The 23,691-nt window shown below is 49.3% G+C and overlaps 1 protein-coding gene across 1 annotated transcript in view; it reads right to left on the bottom strand.

The window, feature by feature from the left end:
* Positions 1–23,691, bottom strand: part of ppfia4 (PTPRF interacting protein alpha 4) — a 53,965-nt gene that overhangs the window by 1,759 nt on the left and 28,515 nt on the right. Inside the window, exons 3-27 of the mRNA XM_056606356.1 lie at positions 22,360–22,461; positions 21,557–21,721; positions 21,248–21,328; positions 18,520–18,537; positions 17,220–17,441; positions 16,638–16,784; positions 15,349–15,483; positions 14,498–14,581; positions 12,133–12,264; positions 11,948–12,010; positions 11,534–11,625; positions 11,131–11,260; positions 10,103–10,278; positions 9,507–9,735; positions 8,847–8,879; positions 8,544–8,732; positions 8,402–8,490; positions 7,922–8,017; positions 7,699–7,780; positions 7,036–7,236; positions 5,445–5,507; positions 4,167–4,193; positions 3,443–3,618; positions 1,969–2,066; positions 412–587 (exon numbers count right to left, since the gene is read on the bottom strand). Of these exons, the coding sequence (XP_056462331.1) occupies positions 412–587; positions 1,969–2,066; positions 3,443–3,618; positions 4,167–4,193; positions 5,445–5,507; positions 7,036–7,236; positions 7,699–7,780; positions 7,922–8,017; positions 8,402–8,490; positions 8,544–8,732; positions 8,847–8,879; positions 9,507–9,735; positions 10,103–10,278; positions 11,131–11,260; positions 11,534–11,625; positions 11,948–12,010; positions 12,133–12,264; positions 14,498–14,581; positions 15,349–15,483; positions 16,638–16,784; positions 17,220–17,441; positions 18,520–18,537; positions 21,248–21,328; positions 21,557–21,721; positions 22,360–22,461 (3,006 nt within the window). The remainder of the gene's footprint in view (positions 1–411; positions 588–1,968; positions 2,067–3,442; positions 3,619–4,166; positions 4,194–5,444; positions 5,508–7,035; positions 7,237–7,698; positions 7,781–7,921; positions 8,018–8,401; positions 8,491–8,543; positions 8,733–8,846; positions 8,880–9,506; positions 9,736–10,102; positions 10,279–11,130; positions 11,261–11,533; positions 11,626–11,947; positions 12,011–12,132; positions 12,265–14,497; positions 14,582–15,348; positions 15,484–16,637; positions 16,785–17,219; positions 17,442–18,519; positions 18,538–21,247; positions 21,329–21,556; positions 21,722–22,359; positions 22,462–23,691) is intronic.

Raw genomic sequence — 23,691 nt, 5'->3', positions numbered from 1 at the left:
TATTTAGTACGCGAGAAAAATATTGAGTGTGTCCCAATACATAGTATGGAAAAAGCAGTATGCCATAAATACCAGAATGTTGCACCTCATCCGGTCACATTACCGGGAAATTACTACGAACCAATTGTATGCATACTGTGTGCAACAGTATGTACTTTGTAAGGGTAGCTTCATATCATATTTAAGTAAGTAAAGATAGAAAAATATGTGATTTGGAAGGCAGCCTTAGTCTTTCGACTAAGGCTGCCTTCCAAATCACATACTTTTCCTTCTGGGCCCTAGTAGTACATACAAGGAGCAGACCAATCACCCGCGTTACAAGCGCCCCCCCCCCCCCCCCCCCCCCCCTGTGTGCCCTCTAGGTCGACGCCCTCTGTGAGCGGGGGTCCGATGCGGACGGGGTTCCCCCACCTGTGTGTTCTGCATGGGGATCTGCAGGATGAGCGCCAGGCTGCTGTAGTCAAAGGTCTCGTCCAGGGAGACCAGCGCCCCGTGGACCCCGCTCTCCAGCAGGTTACCGCTGTACTCCCTCAGGCCGATGGACTGCACCCAGTGGATCACCTGCTCGTTGGTCCACACCAGCATGTCTGGAGCGCGCGCACACACACACACACACACACACACACACACACACACACACACACACACACACACACACACACACACACACACACACACACACACACACACACACACACACACACACACACACACACACACACACACAGGAGGTTAAGTAAGACATAAGCCACTCTGGGGAGTGCTGTTATTGGGAATTAATGTTCCCAGCCAAGGCTCCTTAGTACCCCAAAGCATACTTTATTCTTATTTAATATTATATAGTTGTTACGTTGATCTATAACACTGTGGGTTTTTTATGACTAAATCAGCTGAAATGTAATATTGTGCCGCAGTGCTTTCAGCATATTGTTTTCATCACCACCCCGTCGTACATTATTTTGCAATAACGAGACTCCCCGTTGAGACTTGGAACGTTGGTAACCAATTAGGATCAAGTATTCAGCAATGCTGTTGTATAAATAGGAATAAAGAGTGACATAATAAGTACTGGTTAATAAATACATAGACGGTCATACCAGCAACATGTGTCGTAGGGTTACACATGCAACACGATAAGAAGAGGGGGGTAGTCAAATAGAGAGAGAGAGAGAGAGAGAGAGAGAGAGAGAGAGAGAGAGAGAGAGAGAGAGAGAGAGAGAGAGAGAGAGAGAGAGAGTGGGTGAGAGCGGGAGAGAGAGAGTGGGAGAGAGCGGGAGAGAGAGAGAGAGAGGGAGAGAGAGTGAGCGTTAGCAAGTCAGAGAGAGGGAGACGGAGGGAGCCTATAATATGCATGTCCACATAAGTGCCAACTTATGGCACACTCCCTCTGTTAACTCAAAGCACAGCTGTCATCCAGTTGGAACAGGCTGTCTTTGTGTGTTTGTGTGTGTGAGAGTGTGCATGTGTGCGCATGTGTGTGTGTGTATGTGTGCGTGTGGGTGAATGAGTGTGCGTATGTATGTGTGTGTGTGTGTGTATGTGTGCGTGTGGGTGAATGAGTGTGCGTATGTACGTGTGTGTGTGTGTTTGTGTGTGAATAGGGGGGGGTTGTGATCTATGATTTGACACAACAGCTGAGTCAAGTTCATGGGCAGACCTCAAGGTCATAAGGTCGAGAGGGTTGGATTGATTCGTGCATGTCTATGTGCCATTGTATTGTATGCGTCATTGCATTATTGTCTACTTGTGGGTATCCATTTAGCTAGCAGTCGTTATGTAGTTGACAGTTTGGTACTAGTATATGCCGTAGTAGTATTGGTACATCGTACACTCACCTTGTATTACTAAACTAATCCACAAGGTGGTACTATGATACTGTGAATCTGTGCACGTCCACATGCATGCATGTGTGTGTGTGTGTATGTGTATGTGTGTGTGTGTGTGTGTAGGTGTCTTTTAAAAGGGTACCTTTCATGTCATGTTGGCTATCCTCTCTTCGGCGCTCCAGGTCTTTCCTGTCGTAATTGAGTCTCTTCAAGCACATAATCCCATACTGCAGGCTGGCCCTGTTACACACACACACAAACACACACACACACACACACACACACACACACACACACACACACACACACACACACACACACACACACACACACACACACACACACACACACACACACACACACACACACACACACACACACACACAAACAAACAAACATGAATGAATATACAGTGATATACAGACATTATAAATTCAAATATTAATAATTTAGTTTCATCTAATTTTGTTTTACTAGCATAGGCCTGGGTGCCATCTTGTCACTTAGCCACCAAATGCATGATAAAATAAAGACTTAAACAGATCAAGTACATTTTGATTGGTGGCAATTATTTGGTATGCAGAAAATAAGTTATGATCATAGGTTTGTTGTGAAGGAGTGAAGGAGCAGGAACTCCCAGCGAGCCGTTTCAACGCAGCAAAATCATTAGTATGATAGGAAAAAATGTCAAGGGCTTCCTTACGCCCCTTGCACACTGTACACGTCCCTCGACGGACGAGAGAGGGCGTGTCGGACGCATGGGGGAGTAGTCTTTGCAGACGCAGACTTTCGGTCTGCAATTGGCCCTGAGCGATCTGATTGGCTGGCAGATCCGTCAATGCCTGAATCAAAGTTTTCAGCCTTTGGACGCAAGAGACGGAGCCGATGACACGGACGGACCCACAATGCATTTCGGGAGCGTCCCATGCAAAGTCGATGTGATCAGTTGACAGACGTGTTCGGTGTGCAAGGGGTCTTTGATCCTATGGGCGTGAAAGTCATTTGTATCGCACGTTGCTTACATTATATATGGCTGCGACGTGTAGGGCCGACGTGTAGGGCCGCACGCACCGCTGGATTATTATTCATCTGGAGCGTGGACTAATCAGGTCAGTCTACGCCACTCTATAGCCGTTTTCCCTGCGTGAATGACGTTCACCTCTTTCGGGCTAATGTGCAACTCGGATGTATATATAAATATCAATACATCTCGGCTCAACTCACAAAAACAAAAACACATCATTAGCCTCGCTCATATCCCGAAGCTACCATCCCCGCGGAGGAGATGAAAGGACGGGATAGGCAGGACGGAGACGGAGACGGACAGACAGACAGACAGACAGACAGACAGACAGACAGACAGACAGACAGACAGACAGACAGACAGACAGACAGACAGACAGACAGACAGACAGACAGACAGACAGACAGACAGACAGACAGACAGACAGACAGACAGACAGACAGACAGACAGACAGACAGACAGACAGACAGACAGACAGACAGACAGACAGACAGACAGACAGACAGACAGACAGACACACAGACAGACAGACACACAGACAGACAGACGGACAGCAGCAGCAGTGCGGCCCGTGGCGCTGGTCTGGCTGACCTGTGGAAGCTGTCCACCATCTTCAGGTGGCTCCGCAGGTCCTTCTTGGTGAGGTGGTCCAGCATGCGGGCGTCCACCAGGCACTCCATGAAGTAGGAGCGGTACTGGGGCAGACCCAGGCTGGGCAGCCACTCGTTGCCGATCCACTCGTGGTTCATGTCGCCGTACGCCAGCGTCTACGCGGGCAGCAGAGGGGACAGTGTCACACACACACACACACAGACACACACACACACACACCCACACACACACACACACACACACACACACACACACACACACACACACACACACACACACACACACACACACACACACACACACACACACACACACACACACATACACACATGCAGGTGAAGTCGTAATATTATAAATGGTCATAAAGAAATGAACATTGGGAGTCAAACGTGTGAGTGGCCGTTTGCATTCTATTTGAAGGTGGCGGGTGTGAAATACCCCTGCTTGAGCTGCTCCCCCCGCGACCCGACCCCGGATAGCGGATGACGATGAGGATGATGAGGATGATGAGGGTGTGAAATAGAAAGTGCATTTGCTTGGTGTGCAGTATGCCCCAGATGCCCATCATCACGGTGTGTGTGTGTGTGCGTGTGTGTGTGCGTGTGTGTGTGTGTGTGTGTGTGTGTGTGTGTGTGTGTGTGTGAGTGGTGGGGGCGGTGTCAGCGTGCCAGAGGGGTGAGCTGTGTGTGGCAGACGCCCTCACCTGTGCCCAGCTGCCCTCCTCACTCTCCTGAGTGTCAGCGAGCAGAGCAAACACACAATGCATAGTGTTAGAGGGACACACACAACACACACACACAAACACACACACAAAATATAAACACATACAAATATAGACACACACACACACACACACACAGACTAACTATAGACACACACACACAGACACACACATTGTGGACACACACAGAAATGTGTGGACACGCGCACGCACAAACACATTTACACTAGGGATGGGACAGAATATTAGATTATTCGATTATTCGTTCCCGACGGTGAGAGTCGATTTTTAACATTTGGACTGAAACATTTCAAATAAACAAGAATTAAAGGACGGAACTATTGTTGGACACCTCGAAGGGCATTATCCCGCAAATACCATTGTCACTTGCCAAAGAAAATAAATTAAGACCATTCATTTATATTTTCATGCGTTTTACAATCCAAATATAACGTTTTTCACAAGCCATAACTTTGTTTCCCTGGTAGTCCCTGAGGGTTTGACTAATACCTGGAACAATCATTACCCTCCCGTAAGGTTCTTATGCAACTGAAACATTGTTCACTCCTCCAGTAAATAGGACGGACCATAGCTACGACTTGGCAACGGGAGGTCTGCTGATCGAGCCAGAGAGCTAACGTTATGCATTGTACATATTTATAATTCGATATTCGTCCCAGCCTTTATACCACAGATACTCTAGGGTCTATAGCGTATAACCGCGTTGTCTGATTACAGTTTAATTCATTTTTCACAATTTACCAGCTCTCGTTTTGAAGGCTGAACAGACAATTAGACTGGAACTACTTAGCAGGTAGTTGTCTTTTTGCGTTTAAGATATTAAGAGATTTCTTGCCGATGATCCATGGCTGCCTTTGTGAATGTCGGCACAGATCGAACAATCAATTATTCGTTCATACCACCCATTGATTATTCGACCATGAAAATTTTGAGTTATTCACACCCCTAATTTACACACACAACACTGAAGGTTATATGACAAACATTTAAAAGGGTCTTCTCCGATAGGGTTGGATCCTGGACCCCCAGACAGACAGACAGACAGACAGACCGGCAGACAACGGACACACTCAAGAGCAACAGCAGAGTAAAAGCCATGCGTGCAATAAGTTTACAATCCAAGTCCAGCGCGGTGGATGGAGGGTGTGGGTGTGGGTGGGGGTGTGGGTGGGGGTGTGGGTGCGGGTGTGGGTGGGGGTGTGCGTGTAGGGGTCAGGGGTGCACCCAGATGGCACTGACCGCTTTAGTGGAGGAGGCCAGGTTCTCCATCTCTTCGTGAGTCAGCCACACATTTCCGGAGGACTGCTCGGAGAGGGAGAGCACACGCACATGTGCACGCACGCACACACACAAACACAAAACACACATACACATACACACGCGCGCGCACGCACACATACGCACACACACATACACACACAGATATATGCCCAAAAACACATGTTCATGTGCCCATGATCACATATAGAAACACACACACACACACACACACACACACACACACACACACACACACACACACACACACACACACACACACACACACACACACACACACACACACACACACACACACACATCCGTTCACACGGTGTGTGTTGAGTGAGGGAGGAAGAGTGTTTCAGGCAGGTAGTGAGTAACATATATCCGGGATGGTTTGGAGTGAACAGCGGCCACTGAGCTTCATGCAATCCGGCACAACACCAAGGCTTCGTGTGGTGTGGAGAGCAAAAGGGTGTCAAATCATAACGCATAGGGGTGCGTCAGGGTGCCCGGGCGCCAGGACATTTATTTCGGTGTGTGTATGCATCTTGAAGTCAGGGTGGCGATGTCGCGGCCCTCGCCGAGTCAACCTTGACTTAGTTTTTGATTTATTACTGTCACTACTTTCCTTGTCTCTGTGTTTCTGTGGCTAAATATGTGTCTGTGCATGACTATCTTTGTGTGTGTGTTCCAATGTCTATGTGACTACGTGTTTGTGTGTGTCTGTGTGTTCCAATGTCTATGTGACTACGTGTGTCTACGTGTCTGTGTGTCTATGTCTATGTGTCTACGTGTGTGTGTGTGTGCGTGTTTGCGTGTGTGTATTTGTGTGTGTCTGTGTGTCTGTGTGTATCTATGACTATGTGTCTACATGTGTGTGTGTGTGTGTGTGTGTATCTGTGTCTCTGTGTCCCGGTGTGTGTGTGTGTGTGTGTGTGTGTGTGTGTGTGTGTGTGTGTGTGTGTCTCTGTGTCCAGGTGTGTGTGGGTGTCTCTGTGTCCCGGTGTGTGTGTGTGTGTGTCTCTGTGTCCCGGTGTGTGTGTGTGTGTGTGTGTGTGTGTGTGTCTCTGTGTCCCGGTGTGTGTGTGTGTGTGTGTGTGTGTGTGTGTGTGTGTGTGTGTGTGTGTGTGTGTGTGTGTGTGTGTGTGTGTGTGTGTGTGTGTGTGTGTGTGTGTGTGTGTGTGTGTGTGTGTGTGTGTGTGTGTGTGTGTGTGTGTCTCTGTGTCCCGGTGTGTGTGTGTGTGTGTGTGTGTGTGTGTGTGTGTGTGTGTGTGTGTGTGTGTGTCCCGGTGGGTGTGTGTGTGTGTGTGTGTGTGTGTGTGTGTGTGTGTGTGTGTGTCTCTGTGTCCCGGTGTGTGTGTGTGTGTGTGTGTGTGTGTGTGTGTGTGAGTGTGTGTGTGTGTGTGTGTCTCTGTGTCCCGGTGTGTGTGTGTGTGTGTGTGTGTGTGTGTGTGTGTGTGTGTGTCCCGGTGTGTGTGTGTGTGTGTCTGTGTGTGTGTGTGTGTGTGTGTGTGTGTGTGTGTGTGTGTGTGTGTGTGTGTGTGTGTGTGTCCCGGTGTGTGTGTACCGTTCTGGAGGTGAGCGGGGCCGAGGGGCTGGTGAGGGACACCATCTCCTGGATGGCGAGGCGCAGCTTGAGGCGGTGCAGCGGGTTGCTGATGCCGATCTCCCTTTGGATCTCCGTGTCCGACAGCGCCGACATGATGGCGCCGCTCTTCACGTTGGCCCGGCACGCCGCCACGTACCAGGCCGGCATGCCCACCCACAGCTACGGGGACACAGAGGGTCTCCTTGAAGACAGCGGCATGTGGAGCGTATAGCGCAGAGCTAGCGTTGTATTGTTTTTCTATGTGATGTTTTCTATGTTATCATTTCCGTTGCCGTTACATCAACGTCATCATCATCACTGATTTCTCTATCTTCCTCGTCGTAATTGCCCAAGTCTTCGTCATAATCTTCTTCGTCATCATCGACACTATATCATCCACATCGTGATCGTCATCATCATTGTCATCCTCATTGTCTTCCTCATCATCCTCATCATCATCACCATCGTCATCATTGTTATAAGTGTTCTGTTATGCTCCTGTAAGCCTAATTTCTGCGTCAGACTTTTCTTGGTGTGTAGGACCGAAGGTGCTGGTCACTCTAAGCTATAAGTCATACCCAGCTGGGAGCACATGTAAAGGCAGCCTGTCTCTGCGTGTGGGGGTGTGTTGGGGATGTATACCTCTAGCCAGGAGACAACGGTTGGGCCGTCCCATTGGGCGAACGGCAGACCCCTCCTCCTGGCATCTTCCAGCAGCTCATGTCTGTAGACAGGGGGGTGGGGGGAACATAGAGGGAGGGGGGAGGGAGGAATGAGTAGAGAAAAACAACGGCGATGTCGATTAAAAAAATACCCAGACTCTCTCTTGGTATAAGAAAGATGGAGATGGAAAACGAGGTGTTACTTCTTCTTCATCCTGCGGTCCCTTTCTGCCTGGGTGCCCAACTTCCCCAAAGTCATGGTGTCTCCGATGCTCATCTCAAAGTCTGGAACGCACACACACACACACACACACACACACACACACACACACACACACACACACACACACACACACACACACACACACACACACACACACACACACACACACACACACACACACAGATACACACACACACAAACACACTGTAGCTGCCAGCAGAGACAGTTGCATAATTTAAGGTCATTAGAATAGTTTAAGTTTCATAAAAGAAAAGCAGCCACAGAGCTATTCTCGAGACAAGCAATGCCATTCCTTCAGTCGCCTGCCAATCTGACAAATGAAGTCGGAAGTGTCAAACACAGGTCAAGGAGCTAGTCACTCCGCCAAATGTAATGAAGATATTGGACCTTCATACCATCGCACACACAGACAGCTGTACCTGGTACAGGAGGAAGAGGCTGACCCTCCCTCCCGACCGCCTGCTCCATGCGTCCCTTCTCCTTCTTCCCAAACAGCCGGCCGATGGACGACTTGATGCCTTTCTTCTGCTTGTTGCTGTGGACGGCCCAGAGAGTCCCGTCAGTGGTGCCACGTGCGCCACACGTGTGTTTGTGCGTGTGTTCTGCGGTGACCAACGGGTGATTGTGTCAGGAAGGAGCGGAGGCTTCACGTACCCTCGGCCGTCCTCCAGGCTGCCGGTGAGCTGGGCGAAGTTGGTCTCCAGCCGCAGGCTACGGGGGGACGAGGGGGGGGACGTCTCACACTTGATGGTGGCCTTGTCCTCGCGCACCTCCGTCGGAGACTAGGGGAGAAGCGGCGAGCGCCGAAACGAAACGTCAGGCGTGAATGAGGCAGCTCGATGGTGAGCTCAGGGTTAGCGTTAGCCAGAGAGGAGACTTACGGCCACTTTCCTGCGGTGCTTCCTCAGGTCGCTGGGCTGTGTGGACCACAACACAACACACGGGTTAGAGGGGACGTGGCATGCACGCTTGCTATGGCACACGTGTTTTTAGTACTGTTGATATTCGGGTTCTTCACTGGGTTCTTACGTTCATTCGTAAGTCATTCATAAGCCTTTAGCAAGTGATGAACTCATCATTAACAATGCCTTGCGGTTCAAATATGTTAAAATAAGCCCTCTAGTGACATCACAAGTGGGCGTGTCCGTCCTAATGTGTGTTGAATAGATCAGCCAATAGAGTCCAGTGGACGGCGGATCTATCCATAGCACTTACTGATCATCTACCAATGTTATTAAATGTTTTGTTAATGCTAAGTTTATCTTTAACTAAAGAAGCATCATTTACTCTTGAGTGAACCTTATTAAAAAGTGATGCCAATATGGTAAGAATGTTTATAGTATCTTTGCACTGCATAGTGTAGTATATTGTCCTGTTGTGCATGTTTAGTGTTCAAGGGCGACAAGAGGGAAAGAAGGATTTGTTTTTGTCTTGGTATATGTGTGCATGTTTGCGTGTGTGGTTTGTGCATGTGGGAGAGTGCGTGCGTGTCTGCGTTTGATGTGTGTGTGTGTGTGTGTGTGTGTGTGTGTGTGTCCTCGGACCAGAGTCATGATGCCCAGCTGGTGGCTGGCGTTGCGTGCGTGATGTTTTGGTGTAGAGCGCCCACTGGTGGGCGGGGAGGTGGACGAGGCCAGCGATTGGGCGGTGGCCGAGGTGGGCAGGGCTCGGGGGCGGAGCGTCACGTTGAGACCGTCCATGCTGCCACTGTTGACGCGGGACTCGATCTCGTCCGAGCGCAGCTCTGCAGAGTCCCTCTCCACCTGGATCATCCTGCAAGAGGCGACGTTCAACATGGTTCACCCCCCAAATGCAGCATAGTGCAGTGGATTGGTATGTTCATGCATTTCTACAACAATTCAAAAGGTAATTGAAGAATTGATCAAATAAAAAAATAATAAATACATTTGAAATTTAGACCTGTGTCCAAAAAAATCTTTTATTGTGAAAATTCAGTTTTCACAATAAAACGTAATTAAAGATATTAATTCAGGGTTAGTAATTAAGTATGTAAGTCCTTCACCCATACAGGCAACTATATAGAAATATATAAATTAATTTATTAATATGTATTTCATTGAATGTCCAGACATAGCACATTTGTAGTGCATATGACCCTGTTGGCTTGTTGCTTTGTCACCTGATCTCCTCATTGATGGCGTCAAGCTGCTCTTGAAGCATGAGCGCGAGGGTCTGTGCGTCGGATTGGCCACTCGGGGAGAGGAGGGCGGAGCTAACGTCGTCATCCAGATCTGATTCGGCCTCGATGTCGCTGCCGATGAGGTGAGTGACGCTCCCGCGCAGCGAGGGGAAGTCCTGTTCAAAGATGGCCAACACCTGTGGGGGGGGCGGAGTCACACACAACCAAACCACATGAGACTGAGGCCCAATCCCATTTCTACCCCTTCCCCCTTCCCCCTTCCTCTTCCTCTTCCTCTTCCCCCTTCCCCCTTCCCCCTACCCCTTCAAAACAAGGGGGAGGGGTAAGGGGAAGGGGTAAGGGGTAGAAATGGGATTGGGCCTGAGTCTTCCAACAGTTCACATGAAGAACACGCGCAGCAGTGTCACCTTCTGAAGGGACACCTTTTTAAACGTTCTGCATTACGGCTGATTACTAACAAGGATGTTTGTGCCTGTGACAAAGACAACAACTCAGGGTTTAACATTAATTTAATATTCCATTAAATTAACTAGATGATGAATACATGGAGGAAAGTTGTGGGAGGTGGCGGGGAATACACACACAAACAAACAAACGTGTACGTGCGTGCTGTGTTATGCATTTTGGGAGAGGGGGGGGGGGGGAACTTATGAGAGGAAATGAATGAGGAGAGAACTTACATCAGACGGAGTGTCCGCCGCAGCCGAATATAAGCAGAGGCAGAAGAACAGAAGAGAGGTTAGTAGAAAGAAACCGGTGAGATAAAGCATGGAAATAAACCAAACACTATTATTATACACTATACTATTATTGTCATCCTTCTTCTTCTTGTCGTTATCGTCATCATGATTCCTGGCCCCCGGCATGGCAGTCATTAGCGAAGCAGGAGAATGACCTTGTGATAACGTGTTTGAGACGCGCAGATGGTTTGCTCTTTTGGAGGCGTGATGCGCTATAGGCGGCTGTGAAGAGATCCGAACGGAAATATGTGACTGGCAGTTGGGCACCTTGTTGGGCTCGTCTCGCAGTGCAGCCAGCCGGCCCTTTTGTGCTCGTCTGATGACGGTGGTGCTGTAGTGGCCGTCCTGGCTCTCCACCATGGAGTAGCGGAGATCACTGGCGCTGCCCAGGTGAGAGCTGGCAACGCACACACACACACACGCACGCACGCACGCACGCACGCACGCACACACACACACACACACACACACACACACACACACACACACACACACACACACACACACACACACACACACACACACACACACACACACACACACACACACACACACACACACAGTGGAAGCTCAGCGAGTAGACCTTTTCTGAGGCGAGAAGGTTTGTGTTTGTGCGGGAATGTGTGTGTGTGTGCCTGTGTGCGTGTGTGTGTGTAGTGTGTGTGGTTACCGTGGGTGACTCCCATCTGCAAACGCCCCACTGCGCCGCTTCAGATGGTCGATCTCGTTCCTCAGCTTCTCGATCTCCCCTATCAGACGCTCCTGTTTGAGGGGAGAGAGAGAGAGAGAGAGAGAGAGAGAGAGAGAGAGAGAGAGAGAGAGAGAGAGAGAGAGAGAGAGAGATCAAAGGAGTGTGAGATCAGGCTCATCCTAGGACAGCAAAACTTTTTATTTTACTGGTGTACACTTCATATTTAGTCCTTTAGCAAATGTGACAGCCATTTATTTTGTAAAACGTTGAAGTATAGAGCAGGGAGGGCCGTGGGTGAGGCGTCTCGCCTGTGGTTCCTGACCGGTCGGCCGAGGTCATCGCAGACACCCCCCCCCCCCCCCCCCGTGGCCTACCTCGGGGGGCTCTACTGACCCGAGTGTGGTGGAACTCCTCCAGTTGTTTCTGGCAGTTCTCCAGGTCCTGGATCAGAGAATTCTAGACCGAGACAAACAAACGAGATCAGCCGAGTGTCTGCACCGCTCAGGGGCGTCCCACGGGGTCGCTCTGCGCCCCCTTCCCGTGGGACGGCCCTCCGTCCCGACAGCGTGAGCCTTTACCTTGTCCTCCAGGGCGGCCATGCGCTCCTTCAGGTGCAGCTGCAGCCTCTCGTTGGACTCGGTCAGCAGGCGGTCCACCGTGTCCGACAGACGTTTGTTGTGCTCTTCGTTCATCTTCTCCCGCTGACGAGCCTGAGCACAGAGCAGAGAGTGGCGGAAGGGGGGGGGGGGGGGGGTGGGGTTGAGGACAAGGGGGGATGTTGACCTTTGACCCAGGGAGCAACCGTATTTTGAATCCGTGTTTGCGGCTAATCGAGTGTCCCTCGCTGGTGGATTAAAAGATGAAGGAGGCGTCTTAAGAAAGAGGGGAGCCCGGTAGCCGCATCGCCGGGGCCATGAAGGGACTCTACACCCGGGATGAGTTAATTGCGATGATTGAAGAGACGATTAGAAGGGATTACATTGTCCCTCTCAGAGCTGGACCGCGGGGGTAATGCGCCCGGCGAGTCCTATTGACGGGACCTCGGCCCAACGTCGACGCACACACAACTGGGCCACGCGTGCTTGCGTTCACAGACACACACACACTCACACACACACACACACACACACATGCACACGCACACACATGCACACACACACTCATGCACATTCATGCACACAGGCACACAACCCTGCCATACACACAAGCATTCATGCACTCAGACACTCACAGACACCCACTGTGCACCAACTCCATGCTATGGAAGGCCAGGAGGGTCAAAACTATGCCTCACTGTAGACGTGTATGGATTGAAATCACCGTAAAACACAGCTCTTTAGTGGTTGAAAATGCCTTCTTTCACGCCGCTGTTTCTCAACTCTACAATGATGTAAACGACTGTGTTTTTTACGGCTTTTTAACAGGCTATTAAACTCATTTTTACGCCAAAAGAGATAAGCGCCAGAGAAGACGGCATGATAAAGTACAACAGTGTGAAACGTGGCTTTGTGAAAGCTTCAACTCTGTACTTCACATCAATTCGAAGAGTACACGTGTACAAAGAGGCATAGCTTTGACCCTCTTGGCCTTCCATACCACGCGGACACAGACGCACGCCGACATGCACACCTGCCCTCACGCACGCACACCTGCACCCACACCCAGACCCACGCAATAGACACGTACAGCACAGCGTCTCTGTCTGTAGGACTATCACTAATGGCCGACACAGAGCCGGGGCTCAGCCCCACTTCCCTTCATCACCGATCTGTGGCCGTGCCCTTGACAGCCCACTATAACAGCGGGCCATTTACATAATAACCAGGCTTCAAGGCAGCATGGAGTATTTAAAGTGCACACATGCACGAACGCACACACACACACACACACACACACACACACACACACACACACACACGCACACACGCACACACACACGCACACACACGCGCACACACACACACACACACACACACACACACACACACACACACACACACACACACAGACACAGACACACGCGCACACACACACATGCATACACACACACAGACAGACACATATACACACACAGACACATACATACGCACACACACACACACACACACACACACACACACACACACGCACACACGCACACACACACACACACACACACACACACGCACACACACACACACACACACACACACACACACACACACACACACACACACAAGAACAGACGAAAAACAACACATTTGCTTCCTCAGAGTGCTTCTCCAGCTATATATAGCCATGAGGTTGCATGTAGAAAGAGAAATTAGCCAAGCGAGAAATATTCAGTCTAAAGATATCGGCCAATCAGGGAGTGCGGGGAGAGGGAAACACACGCTGCAGCACGAGACGTGGCTTCAGTACGAGAGCATACTACAGCTCAATGGAGATCTGTGTGTCTGTCTGTGTGTGTGTGCGTGCGTGTGCGTGTGTCTGAGCATTAGCCCTTCAGGGTCTGCATGCCCTCACTGTCACCATGATGTGTGTGTCGTGATGTTTCATGTCATTGTGGACGCTTGGGCAGTTGCATATAAGCTCGGTTTGACACGCACACGCACATGCAAACACACACACACACACACACACACACACACACACACACACACACACACACACACACACACACACACACACACACACACAATCATAGATGTGCACATTCAAAATGAGACACCCACACACACACGTAGATGTGCACATTCAAACAGAGACACACACACACACACACACACACAGTACATAAATACACAGAGACACATTCACAAATGCCCACACACACAAAAACACACACACACACACACACACACACACACACACACACACACACACACACACACACACACACACACACACACACACACACACACACACACACACACACACACACACACACACACACACACACACCCTTCCGAGTTCTTGGTTTTTCTCCTCCAGTTGCGATTCCAGCTGTCGGAGGCGCTCTTCAACGTTGCCATGGCGCTCCTCAGCCTGCAGAGGGCGACACACATCAGGAAGCCTCTGTCTCAATGTGTGTTGAGTCACCATTAGCAACACTGTACCACATCTCAAATATCCACACTCATGTAATGTGATTGTAATGTGATTCATTTCGCAGTATAACAGGTCACATTTTCATTTTCATACATTTTCAGCAACCTGAATCAATACAATTGGGGCTGTTGTTGGCAGGATCCAGTACCGCTACTGCAGGAGTTTCAGATAATTGCCAGTGGGATTCAAACCCTTGCCCGGGGCAAGTCCTGTATCTACGCAAGGCCCCCTACGCTGGTGATACGTCAGTGAGGACTCCACGTAGGGGTCCCAGGGCTGTGTCTCACTGGGGGTGAATTACAGGGTGTGTGTATCACAGGGTGTGTGTATCACAGGGTGTGTAACCAGGGTGTGTATCACAGGGTGTGTATCACAGGGTGTGTATGCCAGGGTGTGTTTTACGGGGTGTGTATTAGGGGATGTGTCTCACAGGGTGTGTAACCAGGGTGTGTGTCCCAGGGTGTGTATTACGGGGTGTGTGTCACAGAGTGTGTATCACAGGGTGTGTATTACGGGGTCTTTATCACAGGGTGTGTTGTGTGTCCCAGGGTGTGTATTACGGGGTGTGTATCACAGAGTGTGTATTACGGGGTGTGTATCACAGGGTGTGTGTCACAGGGTGTGTATTACGGGGGGGGTTGCATTACGGTTGTGTATCCCAGGGTGTGTATCCCAGAATGTGCGTCCAGGTGTGTGGGTGGTACCTTGGAGAGCGCCGCCACTCTCTGGGCCAGCTCAGCCTCCACCTCGGGCAGCGTCTCCGCCTTCCTCAGGGTCTGGGCCAGCCGCTGCTCCGCCAGCTCCAGCATCTCCTGGAGCTGCCGCACCTTCTCCTCGCTCTGGCACACGTACACAGACACACAGACACACACACACACACACACACACACACACACACACACACACACACACACACACACACACACACGAAAACACACACATACACACACATGCATCCGTATATGTACACGTACGACCAAAAAGGACACATGTGCATGCGCAGACACGCATGCACATACATGTACGTACAAAAAGAAGGAGACATCACGTGAACGCACACAGACAAGACAGACATAGAGGCATTTGTTAATGTGGCACGAATATGCATTCATGTATTCGAACACACTCGCACGCACACACGCACACACACACACATGCATGCACTCACGCATCCGTGCACACACACACACACACACACACACACACACACACACACACACACACACACACACACACACACACACACACACACACACACACACACACACACAAGGGAGAGGTGGGCTCTGTAACCACTGGTGTGTATCTACGTACACCGTGAAGGCAGATGGCCTCCATTGAAGGTTTTGTTGTGCTGTCGTTCTATCCCATGGAGGGAATGGACTGAGTGCCCCCTGTCTACACGTGGACCATAGAGGTCATGGACAGCTTTGGTCAGGTTGGTTTGCATGTATGTATGGATGTATGGATGCATGGATGTACGGATGTATGGATGTATGGATGTATTTTTGTATGGATGTACAGATGTATGGATGTATGTTTGTATGTATGGATGTTTGGATGGATGGATGGATGGATGTATTTACAGTGTTTGCACAGCGTGAATGTTTATGTGTATGCATTTGGACGTCCAGGTAGGCTGGCCTGTGTGTGCTGTGTGCCGACCTGTCTGTTAGCATACATGTGTGTGTCTGCGTGGATGCATGTGTGTGTGTGTGTGTGTGTGTGTGTGTGTGTGTGTGTGTGTGTGTGTGTGTGTGTGTGTGTTTGTGTCTGTGTACCTTTGTGTGTGTGTGTGTCTCTGTATGTGTACCTTAGTGTATGTGTCTGTTTGGGAGTGTGTATGCATGTGACCGTGTATGTGTACCTGAGGGCGCATGTGTATGTGTCCATGAAGGTGTGCTCGAGTTTGTGTGTCTGTGTGTGTGCGTGTGTATCCGTGAAGGTGAACCTGAGGGTGTGCGTGTGTGTGTGTGTGTGTGTGTGTGTTTACCTGTCGGTGCAGTGAGTCCTTGGTGGCCAGCTCGTTCTCCAGCTTGTCGTTGAGGTCGTGGATGTGTGTGGTCTCGCGCTGGGCTGCCAGGTAGCGCTTCTCTAACGTGGTGATCCTCTCCTCCATGTCCTCTCTCTGTGCCAACGCCTACGACAGGCAAATAGTAAGAGGAAAACACGCACACACGCACATACACACACACACACACACACACCTGCGTCTCACTGTCTGTTGGTGTGCTTCAGGATACCACCACGCTCAATGCCAGTCACTAAGTGACAACAGAAGATCATAAAGTTCTCTGAAATGTTATCAGCCCGTTTCATGAAAGCATAAGAAGACATAATGATGTATTCCCAGACTTGTTTGTCTTTGATAAAGCAAGCGAGGGTGACTTCTGTCTGATATCAATCTTTTAACAGTGGAAAACCTCAATGGTACCCTATCAAACATTTAGACGTGTATAAATTAAATATGTACTTGAATATTAGACTTTGGAGATGTAACAATATGAAAAGTGGTATTTTTCGTTTTCTTCCCACACTTCTGGCCCTCATCTGGTCTCCTTGGAGTCCCTCCCACCTCTCTCTGCTCCCGCTGCTGTTTGAGGGACTGCTCCTCGCTGCGGCTCAGCTCCCGCCGGGTGTTGGCCAGCTCCACCTCCAGCTCGGCCAGGCGCCCGTTCATGGTGGTGGAGCGCTCGCGGCTCTGGGCCAGGTCCTGATTGGTCCGATCCAGCAGCTCCTGGAGCTCCGCCGCCCGGTTACCGTCGTCATGGGCGTCGATGGAGCCGTTGGGAAGTCTCTGTTGAGCGGCGCAACGGATAAAAAAACAATGAAGTCAATTCAATGGTTTCTTATTATGCTACAGTAATGCATGTCCATCATGGCAGCCATTGCACTCTCAACAATCCATTTGAAGGATCACTCCTCTCCGCTTTTTCCTTGCACTTCGGGTGGCTAGGGTTAGGGCGCGTCATAGAATATTGAGACTCTAACTGGGACTTATGGCAATAAAAATACTTGGCTCGACTTGACTTGTCAACACACACACACACGCACACACACACACACAGGCATCCTCTTTTTATTGAAAACCTGTCTTGCCGGATGTCTGGGGACACGAGTATGTTTCTTATTGGCCTCAAGCGAAGAGTTTGTGGGAAGTTAGGGTTGTATCAGGCCTTTTGCTGTTGATGTGTTTGATGCTGGGTTTCTTTCCGTAGCTCAAAATGCTTCTAAATACGGGATATTAATTCACCAAACCTTCAGGGAGGCATATCCAAACAGAAAAAACCGAAGAAGAAATCAGAGGATTTGTTTTCTTGCCAGTTTAGGAATAAAACATAGAAAACAAATCAATCCCACGCTTTGCAGTGACGTTGCTTAAACAGGCCTTGGGAATCTCAGTCTGGTACATAACCCAATACCCAGTTCAACAACACCCAAGTCTTTTGGAAATGCAAAGAAACATCCCCCCACCAAAACTGATTCTGAACATACCCGAAAGATGCCCAGGTGTACGGCTTTACTGTCCTAGTTTGGGGGGGGGGGGGTATATCTGGATGGAGACTGGAGGTGATGCTGTTGAAGGGGGGGGGGGGGGGGGGGTCGTCAAGGAACGGGTGCTGAGTGTAACAGCGGGCCTTGTGGGTCAGAATACTTAGTATTGCCCACTGAAGGGTAGGTGGCGGGGCGTCTTATTTTTTCTTAACCATTTCGAAATGTATCATTTGTCATTTGTTCACATTTGAGCGACTATTTTGGGAACGGATAGAACTCAACTTGTTCTTACGTCTCTGGAAGACAGACGCCAAGGCTAAATGAGGCAACGAGGAAGGAATAGCTCCTTCTGGTGCGTCTGAGTAATGCGATACGGCTACCTGGCCTTGCTGGCAGGCCTGCCCGGCGGAGGGGATAAACATTGCGTAGCGTCTGCTTATTACAGATGCTAGCCACATATGGTAAATGTTAAATGCACTGCATTTATGTAGCGCTTCCTTGTCACCAGCGGCCATTGAAAGCCCTTTACAATGACTGCCTGATTCACACACCGACGGCGGTGTCAGCCACGCGAGGCCGACAAGCCAGCCCGTCACGAACAGTTAGGCTTGGGTGTCTTGCTCAGGGACACCTCAACGCTCAGCTAGGAGGAGGCAGGGGTTGAACCAGCAACCTTCCAGGTGCCAGTCAACCCGCTCCACCTCCCGAGCCACTGCCGCCCACAGAGCGTGGGGGCTCAGAGACCAGACAGGTAGGGGCCAAACAAAGACATGAAGCATCATGAGCAGATAAACAGGCAACAAGAAGGGATCGGACCACATTCAGTGCTATCAATTCTTTATGTATTTGGAGGTTTGTGTTTTTTGTAATATTGAAAGAAAAAGTTATTTTAAACGCTTTTCAAGACACACAAAGACACTTTGCATACTTTACAAACCGACTATATATCAAACAATTTAAAAAGATAAATGTATATATACAAACATACATACATATCTATACAGTATATATACCTGTATATATATATATATTTATATACATACATACACATAAAATGCCAGGAATCAGTGGATTGAAGGGCCGATGGGAGATGAAAGGTAGGATGGACAGGGAGTACAGGTTAAGTGTTGAATTCAGTTCTGAGGAGGTGGGTTTTGAACCGGCTTCTGTAATGTCGTGAGTGAGTCAGAGCTTCTGACGCGTGATAGGAGGGAGTTCAAGAGGGTTGGGGGCAGCACCGGCTCAGTGTGGGTGTCAAGTATGTCTGCTTGTAAAAGACAGATGTGGCTTTGCAGATATGGGAGGATAGAGGTACAGCAAGACAATGGGGATTGAAGGCAGGGATAGACAGCAGAGGGGAAAAGAGGAGGCTGAGAACGGACAGGGTAGATGGACATTGATGGACAGACTTGATGGTAGATGGACACAGACTGGACAGAAGAAGGACAAACTGGACAGAAGGAGGACAGACTGGACAGTAGATGGACAGACTGGACAGAAGGAGGACAAACTGGACAGAAGGAGGACAGACTGGACAGTAGATGGACAGAAGATGGACAGCATGGACAGATGATGGGCACAAGAATGACAGAAGATGGACAGACTGGACAGAAGAAGGACGGACTGGACAGAAGATGGACAAAAGAAAGACAGATTGGACAGACGATGGACAGAAGAAAGGACAGAAGAAGGACAGATTGGACAGAAGATAGACGGACTGGACAGAAGAAGGACAGAAGGAGGTCAGACTGGACAGATGATGGACGGACTGGACATCTTGACAGACCTTCCATGTTGGCTTGGATCCCTCCGAGAGTCCATGCTGGCGTTGTCTCACCAGGGTCAACTGCAACACAGGTCAACGCACGCCAAGACGCTCATAAGATATCACGTGGGTGTGGCCGTTACTCTGCGTGTGAGCGAGCGCAGGGGGGGGGGGGGGTGGGGGGTAGGGTGTCAGTGTGTGCATGCAGTGGTTCGGTAACATGATTCCCGTGTGAAAGGGGAGACAGCCAAATTGAAACACAGAGGGAAACCCGCAATCAGACACACAATGGACTGGAACGGGTACGCTGGTGGACCTTAACACGCAACCAGGGTGAGGTTGGTTGGTGCTTGCATTCACCATGAAAGAATTACTACTCGTGTTGGAGTGTGTGTGTGTGTGGGTGTGTGTGTGTGTGTGTGTGTCTGTGTTTGAGAGTGCTCTTGTGTGTGCTTGCATTTGATTGAGTGGGTGTACGTGTGGGGGGGTTCATGTATATTTGTGTGTGTGTGTGTGTGTGTGTGTGTGTGTGTGTGTGTGTGTGTGTGTGTGTGTGTGTGTGTGTGTGTGTGTGTGTGTGTGTGTGTGTGTGTGTGTGTGTTTGCTTGTACTTGTTTGTGTGTGTGTATCTGTGTGTGTGTCTACATACATAAGGTGCGGTGCGTCTTAGATGCAGTGTTTGGGTATGAAGCCCCCTACTCCCACTGTATCCCCTGTGGGTGATTATGAGGTACACGGTGCAGAGGGGTCCCCTGGCTGCTTATTGAGATGGGGCACAGTGTGTCCCAGTGAGGGGGCTTGTACCATAAGGAAGTGCTCTGATCAGTACAAGCCCCCAACGCTGGCTCTTGGATGTATTGTTGTGGTTTGTATTATGATTGTCATGATGGGACATGCTTTGGGAAAAATGTGATGATTGCGTATGTGTGTGTGTGTGTGAGTGAGTGAGTGAATGAGTGAGTGAATGACTGAGTATGTGAGTGAGTGAGTGAATGAGTGAGTGAATGAGTGAGTATGTGAGTGAGTGAGTGAGTGAATGAGTGAGTGAATGAGTGAGTATGTGAGTGAGTGAATGAGTAGGTGAATGAGTGAGTATGTGAGTGAGTGAGTGAATGAGTGAGTGAATGGGTGAGTGTGAATGAGTGAGTGTGAATGAGTAGGTGAATGAGTGAGTATGTGAGAGAGTGTGTGAGTGTGTGTGATAGAGGGAATAATTGCTAATATACTACTTCCATGAATAATAATAATATTTGTGATTATTATTATTATTATTATTATTATTATTAATGACAAATACAGTAATATTATTATAATTTTTCTACTAATGTTGTTGTTATCAATACTCTTACCTCTGTGGTGGTGGTGGCTAACTGACCCTCCAGTGTGGCTACCCTCTCAAGCGCCACTCGGAGCCGCTCCCGGACCTGCCAGCAACCGACACACACACACAATTAGAACGCATTAAAACATACTGAGAGACCAGGGACTTGTGATTGGATAGTTAGACGGAACAGATGTGCACATGAATAATTAATCAAGGATTATGCATTGATATTAATAGATTTATAGATGGGTCTCCACTGTGGTTTGAATTAAACAGTTATGTTTGTGCTGCGTGTCTGGTGTCTCTGTGTGTGAGTGTGTGTGTCCACCTTCTCATCCAGGGCCTTGTGATGCTCAAAGAGGGACTTGAGGGCTTTGAGGACCTCCACCTCGCTGGAGACCCCAGACGGGGGGGGGGCCTGCCTCTTCACCACCGTCATCCTCAGACTGCGCTCGTGTCGCGACACCAGACACTCCAGATGCTCCAGCAGCAGCTTTAAGCAGCGAAGCCAGAACAGCATACAAGCACCCACACACACACACACACACACACACACACACACAGACACACGCCCCCCCCCCACACACACACACACACACACACACACACACACACACACACACACACACGCACACACACACACACACACACACACACACACACACACGCACACACACACACACACACACACACACACACACACACACACACACACACACACACACACACACACACACGCACACACACGCACACACACACACACACGCACACACACGTTTGGAGGCATACACACACACACACACACACACACACACACACACGCACACACACGTTTGCAGGCATACACACACACACACACAACCACACAAACGCACGCACACACACATGCACAAACACACACACACACACACACACACATACGCACACACACACACACACACACAAACACACACACAAACACACACGCTTACACACACACACCCACACCCATCCGCACACATAGACACAGACACAGACACACACCCACACCCACAAATATTACCCACACACCAGAAGTAATAGGCTTTTTTCCCTTAAGACTTTCCAGAAAGTCTCTAGTACACCCAGTAAATAGTAGACACTAATACATACTCTGGTGTTGTTCCTCTCGGCCTTCAGCTCAGATATCTCCTCCTCCTTCTCCAGAAGCTGCTCCCGGCACACATTCAGCTCCTTGGTCAGGGTGGCAAACTCCTGCAGTAGAGACACTGAGGTTAGCATCAACACTAACAGTAGGGCTTGCATCAACATTAGCTCATCGATAGCATCAACACTAGCAGCACAACTAGCAACACAACATGGCTGTATTTCTAACAGTTGTTGCATGGCTATCCTCCACAGTAGCAGCAGTAGCATAAGTACTAGTAGCATGGCTTGCATCAACACTAGCAGCATGGCTTGAATCAACACTAGCATCATTACTAGCAACTAGGCTAACATCAACATTAGCAGCAGGGCTAGCAGCAAGGCGAGTATCAACCCTAGCAGCATGGCAACCTTAAACAGTGGTGGCTGTTGGAGTTAATAAGTAGCATGTATGTTCAAATATACATACATATATCATCACACGACCGCTAGAAGAGAGACAGTCTGAAATGTCAAATCCCAGACACACCCTGATAAAGCATAGTGAGTCAGCTAAAGCCTTTAACATCTGTCTAAGTATCATATATAGAAAAGCACATTTTGATACCCTGTATCAGTAGACATTAAATGTGTGTGTGTGTGTGTGTGTGTGTGTGTGTTTGTGAGTGAGTGAGTGAGTGAGTGAGTGAGTGAGAGAGAGAGAGAGAGAGAGAGAGAGATAGAAAGAAAGTGAGAGAGGGAGAGCGAGGGAGCGAGTTGGTGCCTTGTAGACATTTTTTAGATCCTTGGCATTACTCCATACCAATACCCACAGGCATAAATAGTCTCTGACAAACACACACACACACACACACACACACACACACACACACACACACACACACACACACACACACACACACACACACACACACACACACACACACACACACACACACACACACACACACACACACAAACACACTAACACAGCAGAGCAGTGGACATATTGTCTATGATTGATCGTATGTTTATTCCTGTTATGTACTAAAATGATGGAGACTGGAGACTGCTTTTCTGAACCGCAAAATCCAGCTTTAACGAAAGCATGTGCATGGAGAGACTGTGTACAGTGGTTTGAGCTTGACTGTGTCCTTGCCCTGTAGGGAATTAAACATAAAGTAAGGGAGAAAGGACAGAGAGGAAAAAAGAGAGAAGGGGAAAATGGGTCAGCGTGTTCACTCTCCATCCCCCTGGTCCGCCGTGGCCACAGACAGCCCGGTTGAGTCTGGATCCACCTACTGATGTCCACGCACACGACGTCCTCCTTCAATCAACACCAGAGCCCTCTAGAAAACA

The sequence above is a fragment of the Gadus chalcogrammus genome, chromosome 13 (assembly GCF_026213295.1).
Source record: "Gadus chalcogrammus isolate NIFS_2021 chromosome 13, NIFS_Gcha_1.0, whole genome shotgun sequence".
Classification (NCBI taxonomy): Eukaryota; Metazoa; Chordata; class Actinopteri; order Gadiformes; family Gadidae; genus Gadus; species Gadus chalcogrammus.
Note: the sequence above shows the minus strand (reverse complement) of the source record. Positions and strands in the feature narration are given on the sequence as shown.